Below are 22625 nucleotides of genomic sequence, written 5' to 3' on the forward strand. Positions count from 1 at the left end.
GGTGAGGGCGTCAGGTACAGGGTCTGGTGGTTAACAGGGGCTGTGGGGTAGACTGCCCCCATGGGCATCCTGGCATCACCCCTCACATCTCTGTGGCCCCAAGCAAGTCCTGGAGCTGCCTGAGCCTCCACCTCCTGGCCTGTGAATGGGGATGGTCATCATGCCTTCTTCCTCTGGGATGTTTTGGGGATTAAATGAGGTGATTCGGGCAGATTGTTGAACAGTGCCTGGCACGGGCCATTGTTATCTCACTCCTGCTGCTCTTTCCGCTCAGCCAGCTGGAGCCCCTGCTCCCCAACGCACAGCCAAGTCACTTCTTCCCATTCCTGTGGGAAGGCACTCTCTCCCACTTGGCCACTTCAGTTTTCATGTCCCCACTCAGAGGGGAGGCCTGTCCCCTGTCATGGAACTTCTCCTGGGGCTTCACCACCCTTAGACCTTGTCGTCATCATGTGAGCACAACGTGTCAATCCTGGGCAGAGAGTTGGGGGGGGGGGCAGGAACTGCATCGTCCTCTGCTGTGTGTTCTCCACCGTGCCCAGAGCAGGTGCTGCCTGCCAGCTGCTGACCATGCATTGGGCTCCCTGCCCTGATCCCCCCAAACCTTGCTGACCTGTCCCTCAAGGGTGTTCCTGTGGGAAGGAGAGGGGGCTCAGGGCCAGAGTCCAGGTGCCACTGCACTTGGACTTCCTGGAAACACGTGGGGAACCCTGGTAGGACTCTGCTGAGCCCATGGTTTTGTCCACAGGGTGACCGCCTGGGGGTCCTCAGAGCCCTCTTCTTTAAAGTCATCAAGGATTACCCCTCCAATGAAGACCTCCACGAAAGGCTGGAAGTTTTCAAGGCCCTCACAGACAATGGGAGACATATCACCTACCTAGAAGAAGAACTAGGTGGGTGCCACGTCAGTGGGAGGTTTTGCTGCCTTGGTGATCAGATATTGAATCAGGGATGCAAAAGACCTGGGGTTTGGAGGGGTGCTGCAGCTCACAGGGTGGCCTGCAGGGGGCACAGCACCATGCGCTCGGCTCATCTGGATGTGGCCGCATCCCCCTGGGAGCTTCTTAAAATGCAGAGTCCTGGGCTGCACTCCAGACTCCTGAGTCCCAGGGGAGTGGGACCTAGAAACATGTCCCTGAAGTGGGCTGGGGTGGGCTGAGTTCTGTCACTGGGGACGGTGCTGCTGGCCTGGCTTCATCCAGAGTGACCTGGTCGTGTCCTCCTTGCCCTCTGTGCTGGGTCTGAGTCCCCATTGCTTCCCCGCTGACCTTCCTCCTGCCTCCTTACAGTGTGAGGTTTCAGTTAAGTCTCGAGACTTTTTTTCTATGTTGTGGGGAGAAGAGGAGGGAGGAGGAGGGACATCTGACTCGGGCTTTGCTGTAGTGTCGCCCAGAATGGAGCCTCGGTGCTTAGTCTGCCCCCAGGACAGGTGCTGACAGGGAATCCACTGTCAGATTTTCTGTCTAAGGCTATGTGGCAGCAGCCAAGCATGTGCGTGCAGTTTCTTCAAGACTCCTCTCTCTGTGGGGTGGGGGACACTGGTGACGTTCATGCCCCCATTGCCGAGGCCAGGCTCTGAGTGTAGAATTCTCACCCACTCCTACTGCTGTCTTAGCTCAGACCCCCTTGCAGCTAGAAGCTGGTGAATCCCAGTGTCCCTGCATGGCTGACTGCTCGACTGGTCAGCCCAGCGCGTGGCCTACCTGCCATCGTGAGGGGATTGACAGTGTGATTTGCAGCTGTAGCAGGGTCGGGACACACAATCCTGTGGGAGGAGGTGAGTAGGAAGTGCAGCTTCGGATGCTGCACAAAGTGCTGTCTTCTTCTTCCCCAGCCGAGTTTGTCCTGCAGTGGATGGATGTCGGCTTGTCCTCAGAATTCCTTCTGGTGCTTGTGAACTTGGTCAAATTCAATAGCTGTTACCTCGACGAATACATCGCCTCCATGGTTCAGTAAGAAAAGAATTTAAACTATGTTACTCTGACAGTAGTCCCACAGTCTTGGGTAAAGCTGTTGAACCGTCAGGTAAAGGGAGAAGCTGGAAGCGGACTTAGCCACCTTTTACTTACATTCCCTGATGTTTTACTGATTATCTTTTTGTCACTGTTTTTCCAAAACATTCTGTGAAGTCTGTGAGGGCAGGGTCTTTGTCTCAGTCGTGCAAAGTAACCAGTACTAAGAACAGTGGTTAGCACAGAACAGGCGCCGAAATGTCTGCTGGGTGAGCAGAACCCTAGGAAGGATGAGCCCCTTATGTAAGTGACTTGGTAGGGTGGCCAAAAAATAAAACGCAGTTGCTTGGCCTTTGGGAAAGTGGCCTCTGAACTGACTGGTGCTTCCCCTGCAGCATGATCTGCCTGCTGTGCATCCGGACCATGTCCTCTGTGGACATAGAGGTTAGTGATTACCTTCCTGGGGGGACGGTTTATTCCATTCTCTTTCTGGGAGGTGGGGACTCGGGGTCAAGCCTCACATACCACTCACTGGCTGTGTGGCCTTAGGCAAGCTGCTTGGCTTCTCTGAGCCTCAGGACTGTAAGTGAGGACAGTTGGTGGCTTTTGTTGAGGAGTGTAGTTCTGGATGGGTGGCGTAGTGGTGGTGACCCACAGCAGCTGGGATGTTAGGTGCCTTCCAGCTACAGTCACCTGCTCTGTGATTCTGAGGGAGGCTGCTTTGTCAGTGGTCATGGTCACTGACCAAAGGAGGGCAAGAAGGAGGCCTTGGGTGTCACCCACCATGGTGGAATCGGGGGGCTGTGCGACCCCTCTTCTCCTCCTGCAGGTCTCCCTGCAGGTGCTGGACGCTGTGGTCTGCTACAATTGCCTGCCGGCCGAGAGCCTGCCACTGTTCATTGTCACCCTGTGCCGCACAGTCAACGTCAAAGAGCTCTGTGAGCCCTGCTGGAAGGTGGGGTCTCTGAAACTATTGTCTGCAAAGTTCTTCCCCAGCACGAGGTCCTGGGAGGCACACACACAGGACAAAGTCCCTTTTGTCTGCAGTGAATGGCTGTCTGATTTCTTGGGGTGGCCAGACAGTGGCCTGTCGAGGGGAGTCCAGAGGCGTTTTGCCAGGCAGTTGAGCTGAGGTCAGGGTTTTGGTGGCCTTTGGAGAGCTCTGCTGCCTCTGCGTTTGGGAGGAGGCAGTGTGTGTGCAGGGCTGGCAGAGGGGCCAGGAGTGTGGGGCTGGGATCTCCAATCCCTAACGATGTGCATTTTATCTCACAGCTGATGCGTAACCTCCTGGGCACCCACCTGGGCCACAGCGCCATCTACAACATGTGCCGCATCATGGAGGACAGGTGAGTGTGGAAGGGCAGAGCTAGTCGGCCGTGAGCCCTCCCTCAGGAGGAGGCTCTGTGTTGGCTCTTGCCTGGCGTGGACTAACTTGGGGATTTCCTGTTCCCTTTGGGTGGCTCTTCCAGAAGCTTTCACTAAAGCTAGGCACAGACCCTGTGCATACGATCTCCTGTTCTCTTCTGTTAATAAGTCCAGAAGATCCAAAATTGAACTTGGAACCTGCCTCCCTATGCTTGGATGTCCACCAGTGTGGCTCCCTCAGTATTTATTCCATTACAAGGCTATTCTCAAGGCGTGAATCTGGACGTCACCCCCATAGCCAAACCTTTACGTGTCGTGTTGCTTCTGCCCGAGAGCTGGCTCACCCTGTCCGTACCTGGCCCTGCCTGTCAGCCCTCGCCTCCTTCACACAGCAGCTCAGGGCTCTTTTCCTGGCACAGGTCTCACCATGGAACAAGGCCCTGCCACAGCCCCATAGGCCTCTCATTCCCTCTCTCTTGCCATTCTCCCAGCCACCAAGGGTCCTTGCATACACCATTTCCTCTTGCTAGAATACACGGCCTTTGCTGGGTTACTCAGTGTTCCCTGAAATCTTAGCATGGCATATGTTCCCTGATCCCCCGAGCAGGTTTTGCTCTCCTATGCCATGGCTATCCTTCTTAGCTGACTGACGTCTGTGTCTCCAGCTAGACTGTAAGCACCATGAGGCCAAGGGCCATCTCCCACTCTCCTTCCTATCCCTGGCGTCTAGCATGGTCAGTATTGACTAGTTGTGTGGACACATCGGATGCTGGCCTCTGTGTTCCCTGCCCTTCCTCAACCCTTCCCCATCTTCCCTTCTGCCCATTGAGTGCAGGGACCTCTAAGGGGCTGCCAGGAGCCCAGGGCCACCTTGGACCTTGATGCTGCGTCACGTGTGCATGGGCAGCACCAAGCTGGGGCTCTGCTTACGTTCTGTCTGTCGGGAATGCTTGCAGAGCCTACATGGAAGACGCCCCGCTGCTGAGAGGAGCCGTGTTCTTTGTGGGCATGGCTCTCTGGGGCGCCCACCGACTCTATTCTCTCAAGAACTCCCCAACGTCTGTGTTACCGTCGTTTTATGAGGTAACGCGGTTTCTGTGCCACAGCGAGCTGTCAGGGATGGGCGACCTCACCTCGGGCCACCCACTTGCCCGACTGGGCTTCCACTGTAGGGCTGAGGCAGCATTCCCAGTCAGTTGCTCATCATCGGGGGATGCACCTTGGGGCCTTTCTAAGGTCTTGTTCTCAAGCAGGTATTATTTCTTGTGAATTTCGTCTCCTGCAAATTAGCACTGGAACAAACTGCTCAGCATGCCCCTGGGTTAGCGATCCTGTGGCTGTTCACCGTCTGTTTGGGCAAGTGGCAATCTTGCTGGCTCCCCAGAGTGGTTCTGGTGACTGGCTTGCTTCCATAGTGCCCTGTGGCATCCAGAGCACTTCCTGTGTGTGTCCCGTGTAGTCCTCACGGCCCCTGGTGAGCAGGGTGAGCACAGTGTCCTAACTTCACAGTGCAGAGCAGCTCGGACAGGCTGCGTCCCGCCCTAGGTCATGTAGGACCTCCTGCCACACCCTCTTCTCTCCGTGTGGTGGAAGGGTGGTCTTTGTGCGTTGCTTGTGTTGGAACTTAGGCGATAGACTTCAGGCTCTGCTGTGCTGGGACGCTGGGGCCCAGAATTCCAAGTTGCCAGTCCATCTGAGGCAGGACGTTTGGAGGCAGGCTCCAGGCCCTCTCTGGGTCCTGACTGTTACAGAGCAGTGGAGAAAACGCCCCCTGGGCTCTTTACATGCTGCCTCTGTGGCCCATGATGGATGTGTGGCGAGCATGGCCCACTCACACATCTCACACTCTGTTCCAGGGGTGGCATGGGAGGGGGCTTCATGTACGGGAGTGAGAAGCCGCTGACCCTATGTGCTCCCGGGCCACGTGTTCCAGGCTATGACCTGTCCGAACGAGGTGGTGTCGTATGAGATCGTCCTGTCCATCACCAGACTCATCAAGAAGTACAGGAAGGAGCTCCAGGCGGTGACGTGGGACATCCTGCTGAACATCATCCACAGGCTGTTACAGCAGCTCCAGGTGAGGTGGGAGTGATGGCCAGGGCCAGACGGGCGGGCTGCTCCACTCTGAGGATGGTGCCCTGAGCTTTTGCCCCATCTGGGGGGTCTCTCAGAGGCTGCCGCGTTCTCTGATGGTTCCCAAAGGTGCCAGCCATCTTCCACTGAATTTCCAAATGTGCTCCATCATTTTGGCCCCAAACAGGAGTATGCAGTGAGGGAGTGGGGGCTGGGCTGGAGTTGCTCAGTGTGGACAGAGCAGCGCAGGCCACCGTCATGGCCCGAGTGGACCCTGAAGGCAGTTCCCAGAGCATCTGGAATGCTGGCTGCAGCTTTGGCCTGACTTTGGAAGTCCACATTAGTCGAGTCTGTTGACTATGGTGCTGAGGAGGATGTTGTGGCTACATGCTGTGCTGATCGAAGTGGGCTGTGGGAAGATGTAGTCAGCATCTAGCATGGGCTCAGGGCTGTGCCGCCTCCTAGGCCTGGGGTGGGCGATGTACAGTGGTCACACCAGTGGAAGGAAGGGCTAGGACTCAGCAGGAACTGAAGTCTAATCTTTTTTGGGAGGGGGGAGGGGGTGGCTGTCCAATATGGGGATCCAATCCTTTGATCTTGGTGGTAGGACACTGCATTCTACCACCTGAGAAACCCACCAGCCCTGAAGTCTAGTCTCGTTAGGGCCTGGGTTCTAGGCCAGACCAATGCCGATCCCTGGCCAGGCAGTGCTTCAGCCTGGAGTGGCAGGGGCCAAAGGCCACACCCAAGGGCCTTCAGAAGCTGCTGGCACCTGGGGAGACGTGAAAGGGCTCCTAGTTATAGACACTGAGCCATTCTGCCCCCTCTCTATTCTAGGCCTGGCTCCATTGGCCAGCCAGGATTCCCTAAGGGTGGGGAATAGGCTGGGACAGCCAGCTGCCAGCATGTCCCAGTGAGACCCAGCAGGAGAGTCTGGGGGGTGTCCAAATGCAGCTCGTCTCCAGCTGAGGACTCCAATGCCAAGTCCCTCAGGGGATCAGAAGTCAGTCTTGTGTCATGGCACTTGGTTCTGCAGAGTCTGGACAGCCCGGAGCTCAGGACCATTGTCCACGACCTGCTGACCACGGTGGAGGAGCTGTGTGACCAGAATGAGTTCCACGGCTCCCAGGAGAGATACTTTGAGCTGGTGGAGAGATGTGCAGACCAGAGGCCTGTGAGACCCCCTCCCGGTGGGGCTTTTGGTGCTCGGGCCAAGAGGGTGGTTTTCGTCAGGCTGTGAGGGCAGGGACCATGTTACGGGGGACGCACCTGTGGGGGTTAAGCCACTTTTCCCGGAGTTTGAAGCAAAGGGTCTGTGGGCTCCTGCTCTCCTGGGCTCAGGGCTTCAGCAGGGAGGGCTGCCGCATTAGTAAGCTGGAGGTGTGTGGCTCTGCTAAGAGAGCACCAGCCTGACTACCACTTTCCTCCCAACTGTGTGGAGGAAGGTTATGGGTGGCTTCACAGAGACTTGTCGCTCTAGGGCACAGCAGTCACTTTGCCAGGAACACTCAGCTTGGTGCCATGCCTTTTAAGTGGTTTTTACGTGCATGCTCCGTTTGCCAGGAGTGCCTTGTCCCCATGGGCTTCCACCTGGGCTTCGAGGCGGCCACTCTAGCCAAACAAGCTGTCCTGGCTCCACAGCCGGCAGCATGTGTGTATGACATCCTCCAAAAGGCAAGGCGGCTCACGGACACCAGCCTTTCCTTCTCTTGACAGGAATCCTCCCTCTTGAACTTAATATCCTACAGAGCCCAGTCAATTCACCCGGCAAAGGACGGCTGGATTCAGAACCTGCAGCTGTTGATGGAGAGGTTCTTCAGGTAGTAAGGTCTCTGGGCCCCACCTGTGGCCGTCTCTGCTCTTGTGGGCCCCGCCTGGGGCCTGGGTCTCAGGACACCTGATGAGCCAGGGCTTTCCTGGCAGATTCTGTAAGCCACATTCTCAGCGAACAGGACAAGGTCCTGTGGTGAGGCTGGTGGGCTACTTCTTCCCACTTGGTGTGTGGTGTGGCATCTTGGAGGGAGGGGCTCTCTTTGTCCCTTCGCCAGGGTCTCGGTCTGGATGTTGATGAACTGGGGCCTGCAGGGGAGAATCCAGAGTCAGGCTGGGCCCAGTGGGGTCTGCTGTGGGGCAGAGGTCCCTCGCGCCAGCCCCAGCAGGCTGCTCCTGCCCCCAGGAACGAGTCCCGCAGCGCAGTGCGCATCAAGGTGCTGGACATCCTGTCCTTCGTGCTGCTCATCAACAGGCAGTTCTATGAGGTGCGTGCATGTCAGGGGCACTCACAGCAGCGGCCATCTGCGCCCGCCTCACGGCCGTTTGTTTTAATAGCTTGAGCCGTAATTCACATACTGTATAATTCGCCCATTTACAGTGAACAGTTCTGTGGTTTTCAATCTTCACTCTCATTTGCACCTGATGTAGGAGGAGCTGATCAACTCGGTGGTGATCTCGCAGCTCTCCCACATCCCTGAGGATAAGGACCACCAAGTGCGGAAGCTGGCCACGCAGCTGCTGGTGGACCTGGCGGAGGGCTGCCACACCCACCACTTCAACAGCCTACTGGACATCATTGAGAAAGTGAGTGCACTTGCAGGCTGGGGGCCAGAGGGACCTCCGGGCAAAGCCCTGTGGGAAGAAACATCCTGTGGACCCTCCATCCCAGTCTCAGTGACTGGGTGGCTGTCTCCACCAGCGGGGCTCCCCTCCCAACAAAGATGAGTGGTGTCGGGATCAGCTGCTGCTGATCACCTGTGTTCTGCCTGGAGGTCCTGCTGCTCCAGGAGCTGGGGCTTGGGCCTGATGTTCTCTCCACATAGCCAGCGTCTTGTCCTGTTAATTTTGAAACACATTGTGGTTTCTGAATGGTGCATAAAGAGCATCTTTCCTTTTGAGACATGAAGGAGGACGTATTTGCGGTGGAGAATGTTAGGTCTGCCTCAGGGAGCCATGGGCCAGGGTTTAATGCTAGTCTCTTTGAAGGTGATGGCCCGCTCACTCTCTCCACCCCCCGAGCTGGAGGAAAAGGACATGGCCGCCTATTCGGCTTCCTTGGAGGATGTGAAGACTGCGGTCCTGGGGCTGCTGGTCATCCTTCAGGTGGGTGCTCTGTGCAGTGGGCCCCTGCAGCATGTGTAGTGACCACCTACTTCTGCCCACCTGAGCTTCTGGCCACCTGCTGCATCTTGTTGGCGTCTGTTCTTCGGGGACGCCTTTCCTGGGAGACCCAGGCTCTCCCTGAGGCCGTAGAGAGCATGGCGGTTCCTGCAGGCAGCCTGGATGATACGATTCTCCCAGTTATGGCAGGGACAGGAAGGGAGGCCTGTAAGGAGCAGAGGATGAGGCCCTGTCCTGCGCCCTGGCTGGAGCCAGTCCATGCAGACGCTGCCTGTGGCAGGGCTGGATCCATGTCCTGTCCTGGCAGCACCTCCCTTCAGCTTCCGCAACTGCAGCTGAGAGGGAAAGGCGACCATCTGTTTCCGTTCCACAGCCATGCTGATTTTTTTTAACAGCTTGAGGTATAGTTCACATACCGTACAACTGACCCACTTACAGTGAACAATTCAGTGGTTTTCAGTGTGTTCACAGAGCTGTACAGCCCTCACCAGCCGATTTCAGAACGTCCTCGTCACCCTAGAAGAAATCCGTGCCCATTAGCGGTCACTCCTCATTTCCCCTTGGCCCCTGGCAGCCACCAATCTGTTTTCTGTCCCCATGGGTTTGCTTGTTCTGCACATTTCATGTGAATGGAATCACACTATTTGTGACCTTTTTTTTTTTTTTTTTTAAAGATGACTGGTAAGGGGATTTTAACCCTTGACTTGGTGTTGTCAGCACCACACTCTCCCAAGTGAGCCATGGGCCAGCCCACAATTTGTGACCTTTTGTGTCTGGGTCATTCACTCAGCATCGTGTTTCCTAGGTCCCTCCATGTCATGGCATGTGCTGGCGCTCCCTTCCTTTCTGTGGCTGAGTGACGTCCTGTAGGGTGGATGGACTGGTGCTGTGTGTCTGCTCATTGGTCTTTGGGCATTGGCATTGTTTCCACCTTTTGCTGAGTGTGAATGATGCTGCTATGAACGTTTCGTACGAGTTTCTGTGTGCAAGCATGCTTTTGCTTCTCTTGGGCACTTATCTAGAAGTGGAAGTCCTAGGTCATATGTTAAGTCTGCATGTAACTTCTTGAGGAGTTCCAGCTGTTTCCCACAGGGGCCACACCACTGTACATCCCCCAGTAATGTGTGAGCATTCTGACTTCTCTCCCAAAGAGAAGGTGTCTGTGACAACACTTGCTGTTTTCTCTTTCTTTGACTATTGCCATCCTCATGGGTGTGAGGTGGCATCTCACTGTGGTTTCCATTTGCGTTTCCCTGACAGCTAACAATGAGCATCTTCTCACGTGCTGTTGGTTATCCGTGTATCTTTGGAGAAATGTCTTTTCAGATTCTTAATTGGGTTACTTGTTTTTTATTATTGAATCGTAAGAGTTCTGTAAATGTCCTGGATGTGAATCCCAGGTCAGATAGATGACTTGTGGGGTCTTCTCCAGCCCACATTTGTTTTTGCAGAGTCGTGCTCCGTACTCCCAAGCCCCAGAGGCTCTTGAGGGTCTCTAGGGCCTTGTCCTCTCATGTCCCCTGGCCACCTCTGCCTTGGGGCAGCGATTGGGCTCCTCCACTGCCCACCACGCCTTGATCTGTGGTTTTCAAAGCTTCGTGGTGTCACTTACATTCACTGGCCAGTGTCAGCATTGTGTGAAATGTAATGTTTGAATCAGTTTGCTCAAAAACTTCTATTTTCATAAGATGTTATAGGGCAGACAGTTTTCTGTAGCGTTTACCCGTGATGGGTATTTGTTTCCTGCCACGGAAGTTTCCAGTGGTGTTTGTTGACACTAGACAGCACCTGCCTGGTTTGTCCCCAGAACCTTGTGCTCCTCACCCCTCTCACTTCTTTGGGAGGGGTGTGCTGCACTGTGGGGGGGCCGTGGCCTGGATGAACCAAGAACCTTTCTGCTCTTGTAGAGGGAGGTGTGATGTCCCATCGCCCTCTCTTGGACATCCAGCCTGGGAGGCCTGAGGGCCGGGACTGCAGAACTGAGCTTTTTCCTGGTTGAGGCAAAGTCCTGGGCCCAGCTGTATTTCTTTTTTTATAATTAAAAACTATTATATGCATTTGGTTATAAACGCGTAATACAGTGGAGCGCTAGCAGCATAAACAGTGAAAAGTTAGATTCCTCCTTCCTTCTTGCCAAGGGGACCCAGTAGCTCCCAAGTCCCTGCATCCTTCCCCAGATGGTTGTGCATTGTCGGGCTTTGTGTCAAATGCCTGCCCTCACCCCAATTCTTTTGTCCAGGGTAGAGATAATGGGTTTATTTCATGTTTTTTGAGGCAAGGAGATATACTTTGAGGTATTAATGGTTTTCTCTTTAAAAAGAGTAATAGTAAGTTTTTAAAGCACCCACAGCTCACCTTCAAGGTGCAGAGTACCACAGAGGGTCCTGTGGCTGTGGCTGGATCCCTCTGCCTCTCACTGGCCCTGCCCCACAGCCCCTGGCTCACCCCTGCCACCCCAGGGTTGCCAGCAGCACTGAGGAATCTCACCCTAGTCTCACCTGTCAGGGAGGTGCCCTTGGCCTTGCTGGAATGGGGTGGGGTGGAGGCTCCCAGTGGGGATGACAGCCCTGGCCCTGAGAGAGTAGCCCGCACAGAGCACGCTCTCCACCTGGGTGTGCCCCTCCCTTTGCCTTGTGGCCTGAGTGCTTGGAGCACACGTGGAGCTGGTTTTGTGCATTGCTGTGTAGTGTTCCACTGGACGGATTTTCCTAATTTATTAACTGATTCCCTGCTGATGAGACGGACATGTTTTTTCTGTTTTTTTTGCCATCGTGGAGAGATGAAGCCACGGGGTGGGGCCGATGGGCTAAAGGGTTGTGCATTTTGAGGCATGGCAGGTGCCACCCAGCTACCCTCCAGGGAGGTGGTCCTGCATCCTCTCCTCCCAGGGTCCTGGGTCACTGTCTCCCCAGCTGGGTCCAGCTCCTTTTCCTCGTGGTGATCAACACCTTCTCTCTGCAGACCAAGCTGTATACGTTGCCTGCCAGCCATGCTGTGCGCGTGTATGAGACGCTTGTCAGTCACATCCAGCTCCACTACAAGCACAGCTACACCCTGCCCATTGCCAGCGGCATCCGGCTGCAGGTATGACACCCAGGTGGCCTAGCAAGCTACCTTGGTCTTGGCTAATATTGTGCCCGGAGTCTGGAGAGGCGGGAGGTGGCCCAGGGAGTGTTCTACAGGAGATTCTTTCCTCCTGGGCGGCTGCTGCTGTGACCGGAGCCTCCCCAGGACCCACCGCCCTTCCCTTTGCCTGCAGTCCATGCTCCTCTGTGGTTTGTCACTTTGACTCATGGGGGCCTGGGATGGGATTGAGAAAAGGAAGCTTCTAGGATGGCACGTGGTCCTGATAGTACTGATGTAGAATCTGTCAGCGGCCTGCAGCAGAGGGCAGGGAAGTGTAGGCCTGGGCAGGGCAGGGCCGGGCCCTGGGCTGTGCATGCTCTGGCTGCTGCATCATGCGTTCTGATTTTACACAGGCCTTTGACTTTCTGCTGCTGCTGCGGGCTGACTCGCTGCACCGCCTCGGCCTTCCCAACAAGGACGGGGCTGTGAGATTCAGCCCCTATTGCCTCTGTGACTACACGTAGGTGGGGTGTTAGGCTCACTGGAGGCAGCTGGCAGAGCCAGGGGTTCCCTGCCCCATGTGGGCTGGTCATGTATCTGAGGGACTGTCCCTGAAGGGGTCCTGATGGTGGCCGGGGCTGGCTGGGAGGGGCCGCATCTGTTCTCACCCTGTGGAGTGGGGGCTCAGCCTCAGTGGCTTCTCTCACTTACTTCTGCAGGGAGCCGGAGAGAGGCTCCGAGAAGAAGGCCAGTGGCCCCCTTTCGCCCCCCACTGGGCCACCTGGCCCCATGCCTGCAGGCCCCACTGTTCGGCTTGGCTACCTGCCGTACTCCCTGCTCTTCCGAGTCCTGCTGCAGTGTTTGAAGCAGGTGAGGTGGGCCCAGGCCCCAGCTCTGTGAGGTCAGGCTGCACTGCGATGGGCTCTGCCCCAAAGGTGTCTTCTTCTTAGAGCATACGCACTTGCCACCCATGTGAGTGACCTTGGGAGCTGTGCTTCCTGTGTCCCTGCTGTTGGCCCCCAGGATTTTGCCGAGTGCAGCCCGTCAGGTGGAGCTGGGAAGATGGTTGTGGCAGCAGGATTCAGATGTGTAGACAAGTAACTGTGACTGTAGACCAGGACATGTCTCATGGGGGGGTGCATATGGGCTGAAAGGGGTACATTCACCTCTGGCTGGGGCTCCTGCCGGGTCAGGTGAGATCAGTCTTGTGAGGTGGAGGGAATGTTTTGGTGGAGGGAAGACGCAAACCTGGAAGCCGTGTAGGTGCCGTTCCATGCAGCAGGAGGTGCACTGGAGCCCAGATGCAGAGGCTGGAGAACTGGCCCACAAGGGGCATCAGCAGCGTGCCGGGGGGGGGGGGGGGGGGCTGGTGAGAGCCAAGGGTGGGGCCAGCAGGAGCAGTAGGACCAGGACTCCTGAGTGTGGGCATCAGCCCACTGCTGGAGATTCCATGGGGTCCCCTGGCTTCCACGTCATCATGGAGTTCATGGAAAGACTCTTGGGCCTCCTTCCTGTCGGTGTGGCTCTGGGCAGCCGTTGCTCCTTGTGAAGAGATGTCCAGGTAGAGATAGGATCCAGAGGGTCACGATTTGTGTGGTCTTGGATCGACTTGGTTCTGTAGCAGGTATCTCAGCTTGTGGATTGCTGAAGAATACTTCTTGCTTTTTCCCTTTTGGCTACTATAATAGCCTTTTTCCTGCTACATCTTCATTGCTGTAGAAGTCTCTGCTCTGGGAGGCATCTGTCAGGGACCCCTGGGGTACAGTGCTGTGGGTAGGTGTCTGCTGGGTCACCAATGGGCAAATGAGAGGAGGATGGAGCCAGGCTTGAGGAAGTCTGAGCTGGGCCTCCCATTCAACCTGGCCTTTGGAGGGCAGCTGTCACTGTCCAGTTGTGAACTTCCTTTGAACAGCATCTGCTACTGCACTTGGAGGGACAGAAGGCTAGTGCTCGGCAAGTCCCGCTCGTGCTGAGAACGGGAATCCAGAAGCCACACAGCTGCCCTGTTGCACACAGAACCTCAAACACTGAGCTCCAGAGTCCAGACAGCCCCACTTCTCCCTCTGACCGCCCCTTTCCTTCCAGGAGACCGACTGGAAGGTGCTGAAGCTGGTCCTCAGCAAGCTTCCCGAGTCACTGCGCTACAAGGTCCTCATCTTCACCTCTCCCTGTAGCGTTGACCAGCTGTCTTCTGCCCTCTGCTCCATGGTAGCGCTCCTGTGGGCCCAGTGCTGACCCTGTCTTCGTCATTTGTGGCAGGCCTGGTGGGATGGGGGTGGGGCCTCAGTATAGTTTCCCCTTCTCCAAAAGACAGTGAGCCCTTGGGAGGAGCGAGTGAGATGTGAGACCTGCCTTGTTGGGACTTGGCCTCCTTTAGAGTCCCAGGCCCTGTCTGGAGCAGGATCAGGCCTCTGGGACCGGGCAGAGGCCGTGGGGATGGGCCAGAAATGCACCAGGGACCCCACTCTCCCACTCGCAGCTTATGGGGCAGGAATTGAGGTCCCCAGTCAAGGATGTGTTGTCTCCTGTCCTTTCCCCTCTCCCTAGCATGCCGCTGGGGAGCGTTTTCCCACTTTTCTGAAAAGGTGGACCCTTCCCAGGAAAGGAAGGAAGAAGGCCTCCCATGCTCTTGACCCTTTCTTTCTGGGGTCTCCCCAGTACCCCTGGCCACCCAGGTGATCAGGCAGGGTCTGTATGACGGGGTCTTGGTTTGTTAGCTTTCAGGCCCAAAGACCCTTGAGCGGCTGCGCGGCACCCCGGAAGGGTTCTCCAGAACCGACCTGCATTTGGCCGTGGTTCCAGTGCTGACAGCATTAATCTCCTACCATAACTACTTGGACAAAACCAAACAGGTAGGAGTTGGGAGAGGGACAGGTGAGCGTCATGGTGCATGGTTTCTTGAGCCCAGTGGGCACAGCAGTGTCTTCATGAACTGGCTTGCTGCTGGGCCAGGGGGAGGTGAACAGGCTCTGCTTCCCCATGTGGCTGCTGGGCCCTTGCTGGCCAGCCCAGCCTGGAACTGCAGCCATCTGAGTCCCCTGGCGCTTCTGATTTCTCCCTGGGGTCTGGCCTTTCATGCAGCCCTTGAATTTGCCCCTTTGTCCTCCCCTGCCCTGCAGCATCACTTTGTCTGTGAGGGACATTGCCTGGTGCGTCCCTGCTGCAGTGGGGCAGGCAGGTGCGGACCCCCACCCCTATGGTCAGGTGCAGAAAGCACACGGGTAGCTGTGGCCTTCCCTCTGCCCCACGCTGCTACACCCACACTCTGTCTCACTTGCATTTCCCACCATCTCTCTGGCCAGCCCTTCAGCTTCGTTGATGAGGAACTGAAGTCTCAGAGAGGTCAGCACCACTCAGGGTCACAGCCTGCAGAATGGGGCTTAGACTCAGGCTTGGCCTGTCTTTCCCCTGAGCCCAGGCTCCTGATCATTCCCTGTTGGGAACTGACACTGAACTTCCCATCCCTCAGGCTCAGCTTGAATAAACGCCCCCCTGCTCCCTGGACTGGGGTGCGTTCCAGCCTTCCTGTTGGCTGGGCCTGGCCTCACTGGCCGTGCTGGGCTGAAGGTTTCCTCAGGGCCTGCTGGGCCCACAGTGGTTTTGAGTGGTGGGGGGTGGCTGCAGGAAAGCAAAACTGTTTCTGGGGCATTGAGCCACCTGATGATTTGCCCTGGTCTGTGGCCTGAGCTATATGCTGCTGCTGTCTGTGCAGCAGATACTGCTCAGGGTCTGGGTCGGGCCAGGCAGCCTTGCTCCATCAGGCGGCACCTCTCCTTGCACAAGGCCTGCCAGTTGGGGGGCCCAGAGCTAAGGGGGTGATGGGCCCAGTATGTCCTGGTTCCAGGGTGGGCTGGGGGTGGGGTCCTATGGCTGTGGGATGGTCAGGAAGTCTCTGACAGTATCTGCTGCATAGAGTCTGCTCAGTGGGTCAGCGGCTGAGTGGCTGTGCTGCTGAGGTGTCCAGGGACCTTCATACACCTTGGCCCCCCTCCCCCACTCTGTGGAGTGGTCTAGAGTGGGACAAGGGGAGCCAAGGCCCTGCGGAAGCACCTGGCACAGCAGGACAGTTGTTGCTGCAGGCAGGGGTGTGGTCTGAGGCCTCTTGCCTCCCACAGCGGGAGATGGTGTACTGCCTGGAGCAAGGCCTCATCTACCGCTGCGCCAGCCAGTGTGTGGTGGCCCTGGCCATCTGCAGTGTGGAGATGCCCGACATCATCATCAAGGCACTGCCCGTTCTCGTGGTGAAGCTCACACACATCTCAGCCACTGCCAGCATGGCCATCCCGCTGCTGGAGTTCCTGTCCAGTGAGTGTCTGCAGCCCCACCTGTGAAGGGGACCCCTTAGTCTGGGGCTGCACCCTGCCTGAAGTGACCTGTGTGATGTATCCAAGCTCATCTTGCAACCTCTCTCTGGCTTCCCTGGGGAAACTGGGTCTTGCCGCCCTCAGGGCCCAGGCACCCCTTGCCCCATGCCATGAGCACTTTCCTTCCTGGCCTTCTGGCTTCTGTCTCCTTTCTTTCCCTCCTTGGTCCCCGTGCCCAGCCTGGCTTGCTTAACCCCCTCTCTGTCCCTGACACTTACCACAGCTTGGGGCTCTGCTAGCTGCCCTGCTGTCTGTCCCTCTCTCAGATCATGACTTCCGGGAGCTCTTGGGGCTGCTTGTTCCCACCATCTAGTGCGTGTCTGGCCAGTGTGTGGCATCGGGTGTGGACAACAGAACAGAGCTGGGTCAGCACTTTGTGTGAGGGGCCAGAGAGAAGATAGTGTTTTGTTTAAGACCCTTTAAAAATGTAAATGCCAGTCATAGCTCATGGGACATACAAACACAGGTCATAGGCTGGGTGTGGCCTGGGAACCTTGGCTTGCGGACCCTGGAATGGAGTCAGCAAGGTCATGCTCAGGTGGCTGTGGACTTCCCCTTTGCAGCACCCCCTCCCTGTGGTGGGCCAGAGCAGCTGCACTGGCTTTTAGAAACACAGCTCAGGACCCTGGGGACCCCCGCCCCTCCAGCGGCCATGGCCTGTCTTTGCTGGGCTCCCCTTACCAACTGTCTTTATTGGGTCATAGCTCTTGCCAGGCTGCCTCACCTCTACAGGAACTTCGCTGCAGAGCAATATGCCAGTGTGTTTGCCATCTCCCTGCCATACACCAACCCCTCCAAGTAAGTGCTGGCCGCCACCCGGGCTGGGCCCCTTCCAGAAAGCCTGTGCCCTGAATCACCTGAGGCCTCGGCACCTGTGGTGTGTACCTGCAGCTCCTGGGCCGGGTGCAGGTAGAGTGCCAGGGCTTCCCTTTCCTCCGTTTCAGGTTCAATCAGTACATCGTGTGCCTGGCCCATCACGTAATAGCCATGTGGTTTATCAGATGCCGCTTGCCCTTCCGGAAAGATTTTGTTCCTTATATCACTAAGGTAGGCCCCAGGACCAGTGGAGGCCAGATCCTTTGTTAGGGCCGGGAACTGCTTTGCCCTTGGCTGTTTGTGGCTGGAGTAGGGTGGCAGTCAGGGAAGAGAAATGGGGTATCGTTTGGTGCTGTGCTTGGAGTGCCTGGGGGCTCTGCTGAGCCAACCTGCTGCTACCTGGCTTGTGGCAGGCATGGGGCGAGGGAACTGCCACCTTGTCCTGCAGCTCATCTCAGGCTGGTGGGTACCTGGCAGGAATGCTGAGGGCCAGGGTGTCCCCACAGCCCCTCATGGCTCGGGTCTGCCCCGCTCCTTGTCCTGGGCCTGCAGCTCGTCTCAGGCTGATGGGTACCTGTCAGGCATGCTGAGGGCCAGGGCATCCCTGCAGCCCCTCATGGCTCAGGTCTGCCCTGCTCCACCAGGGCCTGCGTTCCAATGTCCTCCTGTCTTTTGATGACACCCCTGAGAAGGACAGCTTCAGAGCGCGGAGCACCAGTCTCAACGAGAGGCCCAAAAGGTACGGGGCCTGCTGGGGGGCATGCCTGTTATTGGAACGGGACAGGGCAGGACCCAGTGTGAACTGTGACCTGTGACCTGTGACCAGTGACCAGTGTGCACACAGGGTCTGGGCTGACTAGCCACTTCTAAGCCAGTGAGTGGAATGCCACCCTGTAGGCCGTGCTGGGGCCAGGGTGCCCTGGGCATTATGAGGCAGACAGGGCCCTTGAGAGCCGCTAACGCCCACACTTAACAGGCTGGCCCGCTGTGGCCTGTGGCACTGTAGAGCCCATGGTCCAGGCTCCTGGCCTGCTGTGCCTCGAGTGCAGACTCACACAGCTAGGGAGCAGGTGCCGGCCATGGGTGTCTGGGCTTGGGCCTGACTATATTGGAGGCACCCCAGGGTTTGTCAGGGCAGCTGTGACTCCCAGTCTGGGTGGGGAGAGCCCAGCGCCCATGGACGCCCCCTGATGCAGCCCTGTGGCCAGGATTGCTCTCTCCCTCCACAGCTCACGCTCTAGCCTGTCGCTAATCAGGGGACATGCTCTTCTGTACCATCACAGCTGCTTTTGCCGAACCCAAAAACAGAGCTGTGCTAGGTCTCCGTGTCCTTGTTTGCATTTCATTTGAACGGCTACCCTCCTGACCCTCTTCCCACCCAAGCTTGTTTTGGTTCTCACTAGATGGAAACACGGCATTTTCCAGTATCACCTAAACTGAGAAGCTCCCTCTTAAGTCCTGGGGGCTGGGAGTTAATCTAGGCTATCAGTGTCCAGAACCTCATTGCTGGGGTTCTTGGGCCTCAAGCTGAGAATTGGCCTCTTTTCACAGTGACTTCAGGGTGCGGTCATTGGGGCCTCAGTGCCCCCCTGCATCCCAGAGCTGGGTGGTGCTGGCCTTCCATGGGGTGGGGGGTGCCTGGTCAGTGCAGCCTGGAATCTGCCGTGCGGGCAATCCACATGTTTAATTTGTGCTAATGTTCTTTCTTTGGTAGCACGCGTGAAGCCTTACTTTTTCTGGGTCATGTTCATGAGATGTATTTTTATGCGTTTTTGTTTCCTGTCTCTCCCCTGCTAACTGTCCTTTGTCATGGCTCTTTGTTCATCTGACCCACGGGATCTCTCCGCCCTGACCCTGTGGCCTGGGACCTTCCCTCCTCACCCCTCCAATGGCTTGTCCCCTTCCCGGGAGCTGGGCTCTCTGGGCGTGGGGCTTCCTCCCTCACCTGGTAGTTTGAGGATAGCCAGACCCCCCAAACAAGGCTGGAATAACTCTCCACCTGTGAAAGAGTGCAAGGAGAGCTCTGCAGCCGAGGTCTTCCGGTGCCGCAGCATCAGTGTGTCTGAACATGTGGTCCGCAGGTAGCGGGGCTGTGTCGGGTGGGGGGCACGGACCCTGGAGCTTGACCCCATGAGCACCCGGGTGGTGGTGCATGGGGCTGCCTGCATGACCTCGTCGCCCTAGGCCTGGGCTAGAGGAGAGCCCAGCCCCTGGCCCAGGAGAGCCTGGTGACGAGGGTTGGAAGGTTGCATTCTGTCCCCAGGCCTCGTATGAGCCTGGGTGGCTGCACAGCATCCTCAAAGGCCAGCTGCCCACAGGTTTGTCCCTGGAGGGCAGGGGCTTTTGCAGATAAAAGCAGTGCCCGTGCGGGTTGGGTGAGACACACTCTCCGGGGTTTGGCCTCGTCATATTCTCTAGAGTGGGCTTCTCTTTTGGGGGTTCTTTCTAGAAAAGGTCTACTTTCTGTTGTTGCTGAAAAGGGAACAAGGAGCTTTTGTGCAGGACACTGGGGTGGGGGTCAGCCTGCGAGGGGCTGGGCAGGGGGCAGGCCTGGGCTCTCCTGGCTGTGTCTGGGTGCAGTTGCCAGCTCTCAGGTGCCAACATCTCAACAGTTGCCTGCCTGGGGGTCATCCCTGCTGGCCCAGGCTGCACTCACAGAGGGACTGCCTGTATCCTCACCTGGACCCCCTTCTAAGCCTCTTCATCCCACTGCACAGGGACCCACTTCCCCGCCAATTTGCCTGGCTTGGGCTCCAGTCTCAGGCTGGCTTCTGTCATGTGGGATTTGGCTGGGGGTTGGGGGAGGTGGGGGTGCCCAGTGAAGCTTCTCTCTTGGCTCTTTTCTAGCAAATTCTTTATTGTGAACAAAAACGTATGGCAAAGGGGCTATGAAATTTGTACCAAAATTAAACCTGCATAAGCCCTTCTCTCAGTCCCTGGCATGCATGTGGAGCTCAGGCAATAGCCCGGGCTAGCCTGGCCTGAGCTTGAGCATAAAGAGCCCAGATCCTCTGTGTCCTGGTTGGGAGGCAGCCTGTGGGCAGAATGCAATCTCAGTCTGTCTCCCATGGCCTTCATGTCTCTGCATGACTAATCTGTTCTGTCCCAAAGCTATTAACCAGCTCTCCTGTGTGCTTCGGTGAGAGGGGATGTTCTGTCTCTCCAGTCTTCTAAATATCTCTGACCAGGGGACCTGGGTCTTTCCCATGAGGCATCTCCCCTCCTCTCTGGGATGATGTGGTCCACACGATTTTCGAGGCTGTGGCTCAGGTGGCCGCAGTGCCCTGGTTGGGTCTTTCTGAGCGAAGCCCTCTCAGCTGTGCATGCATTGAGCTTTGTCCCCTGGTGGTAGGTGGCTGGGCCCAGCCCCGTCGGCGCCCTGACCCCAGCTGTGGCCTTTCCCTCCAGCAGGATACAGACGTCCCTCACCAGTGCCAGCCTGGGATCTGCAGATGAGAACTCCATGGCTCAGGCAGATGACAACTTAAAAAATCTCCACCTGGAGCTCACAGAAACATGTCTGGACATGATGGCCCGATATGTGTTCTCCAACTTCACAGCAGTCCCCAAGAGGTATGAGACCGTGCTTCAGGGCCGGGGCCAGGAATGCAGACATCTAGCTTTTCGTCTGTGGCTGTATTTGGTCCACACTGGGGCAGCAAGTATGGCTACATGGGTCCTCCTTGCTGTGGGCTGTCCAGGCTGCGGGTGCTCTGGGCTCCTGAGGTTGGGCCAGCCTGCAGGAGCTGAGGCACCCTGACTGGGAGCCTCCTCCAGAAAGTTGGAAGTGGATGCTGCTTGTGCTTTTAGGTCTCCTGTGGGAGAGTTCCTCCTGGCGGGCGGCAGGACCAAGACCTGGCTGGTTGGGAACAAGCTTGTCACCGTGACGACAAGTGTGGGGACTGGGACCCGGTCGTTGCTGGGCCTAGACTCAGGGGACCTTCAGGGCGGCCCAGAGTCAAGGTGACTACACTCTCCTGCCCAAGCCTGCCTGGCCTCCACACTGGCTGCCCCAAGCCAGATCCATGTGGGCCTGGGCCGTGCTGGCTTGGAGGCCCTGGAGGGACCCCAGTTACCCTGTGTGTGGGCACTTCTGTCTGCAGCTCTGACCCCGGAGTGCATGTGCGACAGACAAAGGAGGCGCCGGCCAAGCTGGAGTCCCAGGCTGGACAGCAGCTGTCCCGCGGGGCCCGGGACCGGGTCCGCTCCATGTCGGGTGAGCCTCAGCTGCCTCTGTGTGGGTTCCTGTGTTCAGGAAGGCCCCTTGGAGCTGAGGGGTGGAGTGGCCGGCTTCAGGCCTGGCCCACTTCCTGATGCCCCTGGGATGTGGTCTCTGACGCTCGTCCTAGGCTGCGTGGGAGGGGCAGCACCTCTGCACAGCTGTGGAGAGAGACCCCAGCTGTTAAGGGCCTGTTCTCACTGCTGGTGTGTCCTGTGAGCCCTCAGCCTGGCTGCCTGGCAGTTTTCTCTTCTACAGCCCAAGCAGGCCCTGGTCTGGCCCTTGCTGCCCTGGGCCCACTGAGGCCAGCACCATCAGAGAGCCCTGGGCAGGTCGTGGTCACCAGGCCTTCCATCCTCCTCAGGGGGCCATGGCCTTCGAGTTGGTGCCCTGGACGCGCCCGCCTCCCACTTCCCAGGTGGCTCCACTTCTCCAGGACCACAGACTCCACCAGCCATGAAGCCCGAGAAGGCCTCAGCGGGCGCCCAGACTCCAGCACAGGAGAAGACAAACCTGGCGGCCTACGTGCCCCTGCTAACCCAGGGCTGGGCAGAGATCTTGGTCCGGAGGCCCACAGGTACGAGAGGGCAGTTTGGGCTGGGCTTCCCCATGCTTCTGCAAGGTGGCCCTGTGCCCAGCTGGCCCTATGCCCCAGTGTAGTAAGTGTGGGGCTTACCCATAGGGCTGTGGACGCACAGAGGATCAAGCAGCAGAGCTGACCGTGGGGACACTGGGGAGGTAATGGTGGGGGAGTGATCCAGGCGGCTGATGGGGAGAGCAGCTCAGGCCACAGAGATTTATTCTCACAGTGTGTTCTCTCCTTATAAGGATGCCAGTCATATTGGATCAGGGCCCACCCCAATGATTGATTTAACCTTGATTACCTTTCTAAAGACCCCATCTCCAAATACAGTCACATTTTGAGGTCTGGAGGTTAGGACTTCAACACAGGGATTTTGTGGGGACACAACTCAGCCCGTAACGGGCATGGCATCTCAGGCAAAAGGAAGGCCTTAGCACAGGCCCAGTGCCCAGGAAGCACCTTGGTGTGGTGTGGGCCAGGTAGTGAGAAGAGGACATGGGGGCTGGCTGCAGGGCTCTGGGCAGGGCTGCTGCTCTGAGATGCTCCCGTTGAGTCTGGCCGAGGCTGGCCCCAGTGCCCATCCCTGAGGGTGATGGCCAAAGAGAGGCTGGCCCTGGCCTTGTGGTCCTGGGCTGCCTGGTGCACAGGAGACTGCCCTGGGAGACCTGAGGGGATGGCTGGTTGGAGGCATTGAATGTGAGGCCTGAGGGGTGCTGCCCACCCTCCCCAGGGAACACCAGCTGGCTCATGAGCCTGGAGAACCCACTCAGCCCCTTCTCCTCGGACATCAACAACATGCCTCTGCAGGAGCTGTCCAATGCCCTCATGGCGGCTGAACGCTTCAAGGAGCACCGGGACACAGCCCTGTACAAGTCGCTGTCAGTGCCAGCAGCCAGCACGGCCAAGTCCCCCACTCTCCCACGCTCCAACACAGGTGAGCAGGTGGCAGGCCTGTGCTCGGAGTCCTGGGCGGCTCTGGTCCCGGCTCCCACCAGCCTGGTGCTCAGTCTGATGGCGGTGTGGTTCTCCTCCACTGAGGTCTTCCACACAGCCTGGGGTAGGGTCCCCAAGCC

General features: G+C 57.4%; 1 protein-coding gene across 14 annotated transcripts in view; it reads left to right on the forward strand.

The window, feature by feature from the left end:
• Positions 1-22625, forward strand: part of TSC2 (TSC complex subunit 2) — a 35154-nt gene that overhangs the window by 4913 nt on the left and 7616 nt on the right. For 4 of the 14 annotated variants that reach the window (XM_063100757.1, XM_063100760.1, XM_063100759.1 and 1 more), the window contains exons 5-31: positions 749-893; positions 1835-1952; positions 2348-2396; positions 2782-2907; positions 3225-3298; positions 4274-4400; positions 5251-5394; positions 6427-6564; positions 7107-7210; positions 7567-7648; positions 7812-7967; positions 8370-8486; positions 11466-11588; positions 11984-12090; positions 12290-12440; positions 13656-13778; positions 14288-14422; positions 15686-15875; positions 16639-16732; positions 16879-16981; positions 17395-17489; positions 18703-18831; positions 20159-20323; positions 20561-20713; positions 20854-20966; positions 21334-21546; positions 22283-22486. In XM_063100757.1, coding sequence (XP_062956827.1) covers positions 749-893; positions 1835-1952; positions 2348-2396; positions 2782-2907; positions 3225-3298; positions 4274-4400; positions 5251-5394; positions 6427-6564; positions 7107-7210; positions 7567-7648; positions 7812-7967; positions 8370-8486; positions 11466-11588; positions 11984-12090; positions 12290-12440; positions 13656-13778; positions 14288-14422; positions 15686-15875; positions 16639-16732; positions 16879-16981; positions 17395-17489; positions 18703-18831; positions 20159-20323; positions 20561-20713; positions 20854-20966; positions 21334-21546; positions 22283-22486 — 3478 coding nt within the window. The remainder of the gene's footprint in view (positions 1-748; positions 894-1834; positions 1953-2347; positions 2397-2781; positions 2908-3224; positions 3299-4273; positions 4401-5250; positions 5395-6426; positions 6565-7106; positions 7211-7566; positions 7649-7811; positions 7968-8369; positions 8487-11465; positions 11589-11983; positions 12091-12289; positions 12441-13655; positions 13779-14287; positions 14423-15685; positions 15876-16638; positions 16733-16878; positions 16982-17394; positions 17490-18702; positions 18832-20158; positions 20324-20560; positions 20714-20853; positions 20967-21333; positions 21547-22282; positions 22487-22625) is intronic. The other 10 variants (XM_063100758.1, XM_063100761.1, XM_063100767.1 and 7 more) reach the window with 4 other exon arrangements.

The sequence above is a fragment of the Cynocephalus volans genome, chromosome 6 (genome assembly GCF_027409185.1).
Source record: "Cynocephalus volans isolate mCynVol1 chromosome 6, mCynVol1.pri, whole genome shotgun sequence".
NCBI classification, from domain to species: Eukaryota; Metazoa; Chordata; class Mammalia; order Dermoptera; family Cynocephalidae; genus Cynocephalus; species Cynocephalus volans.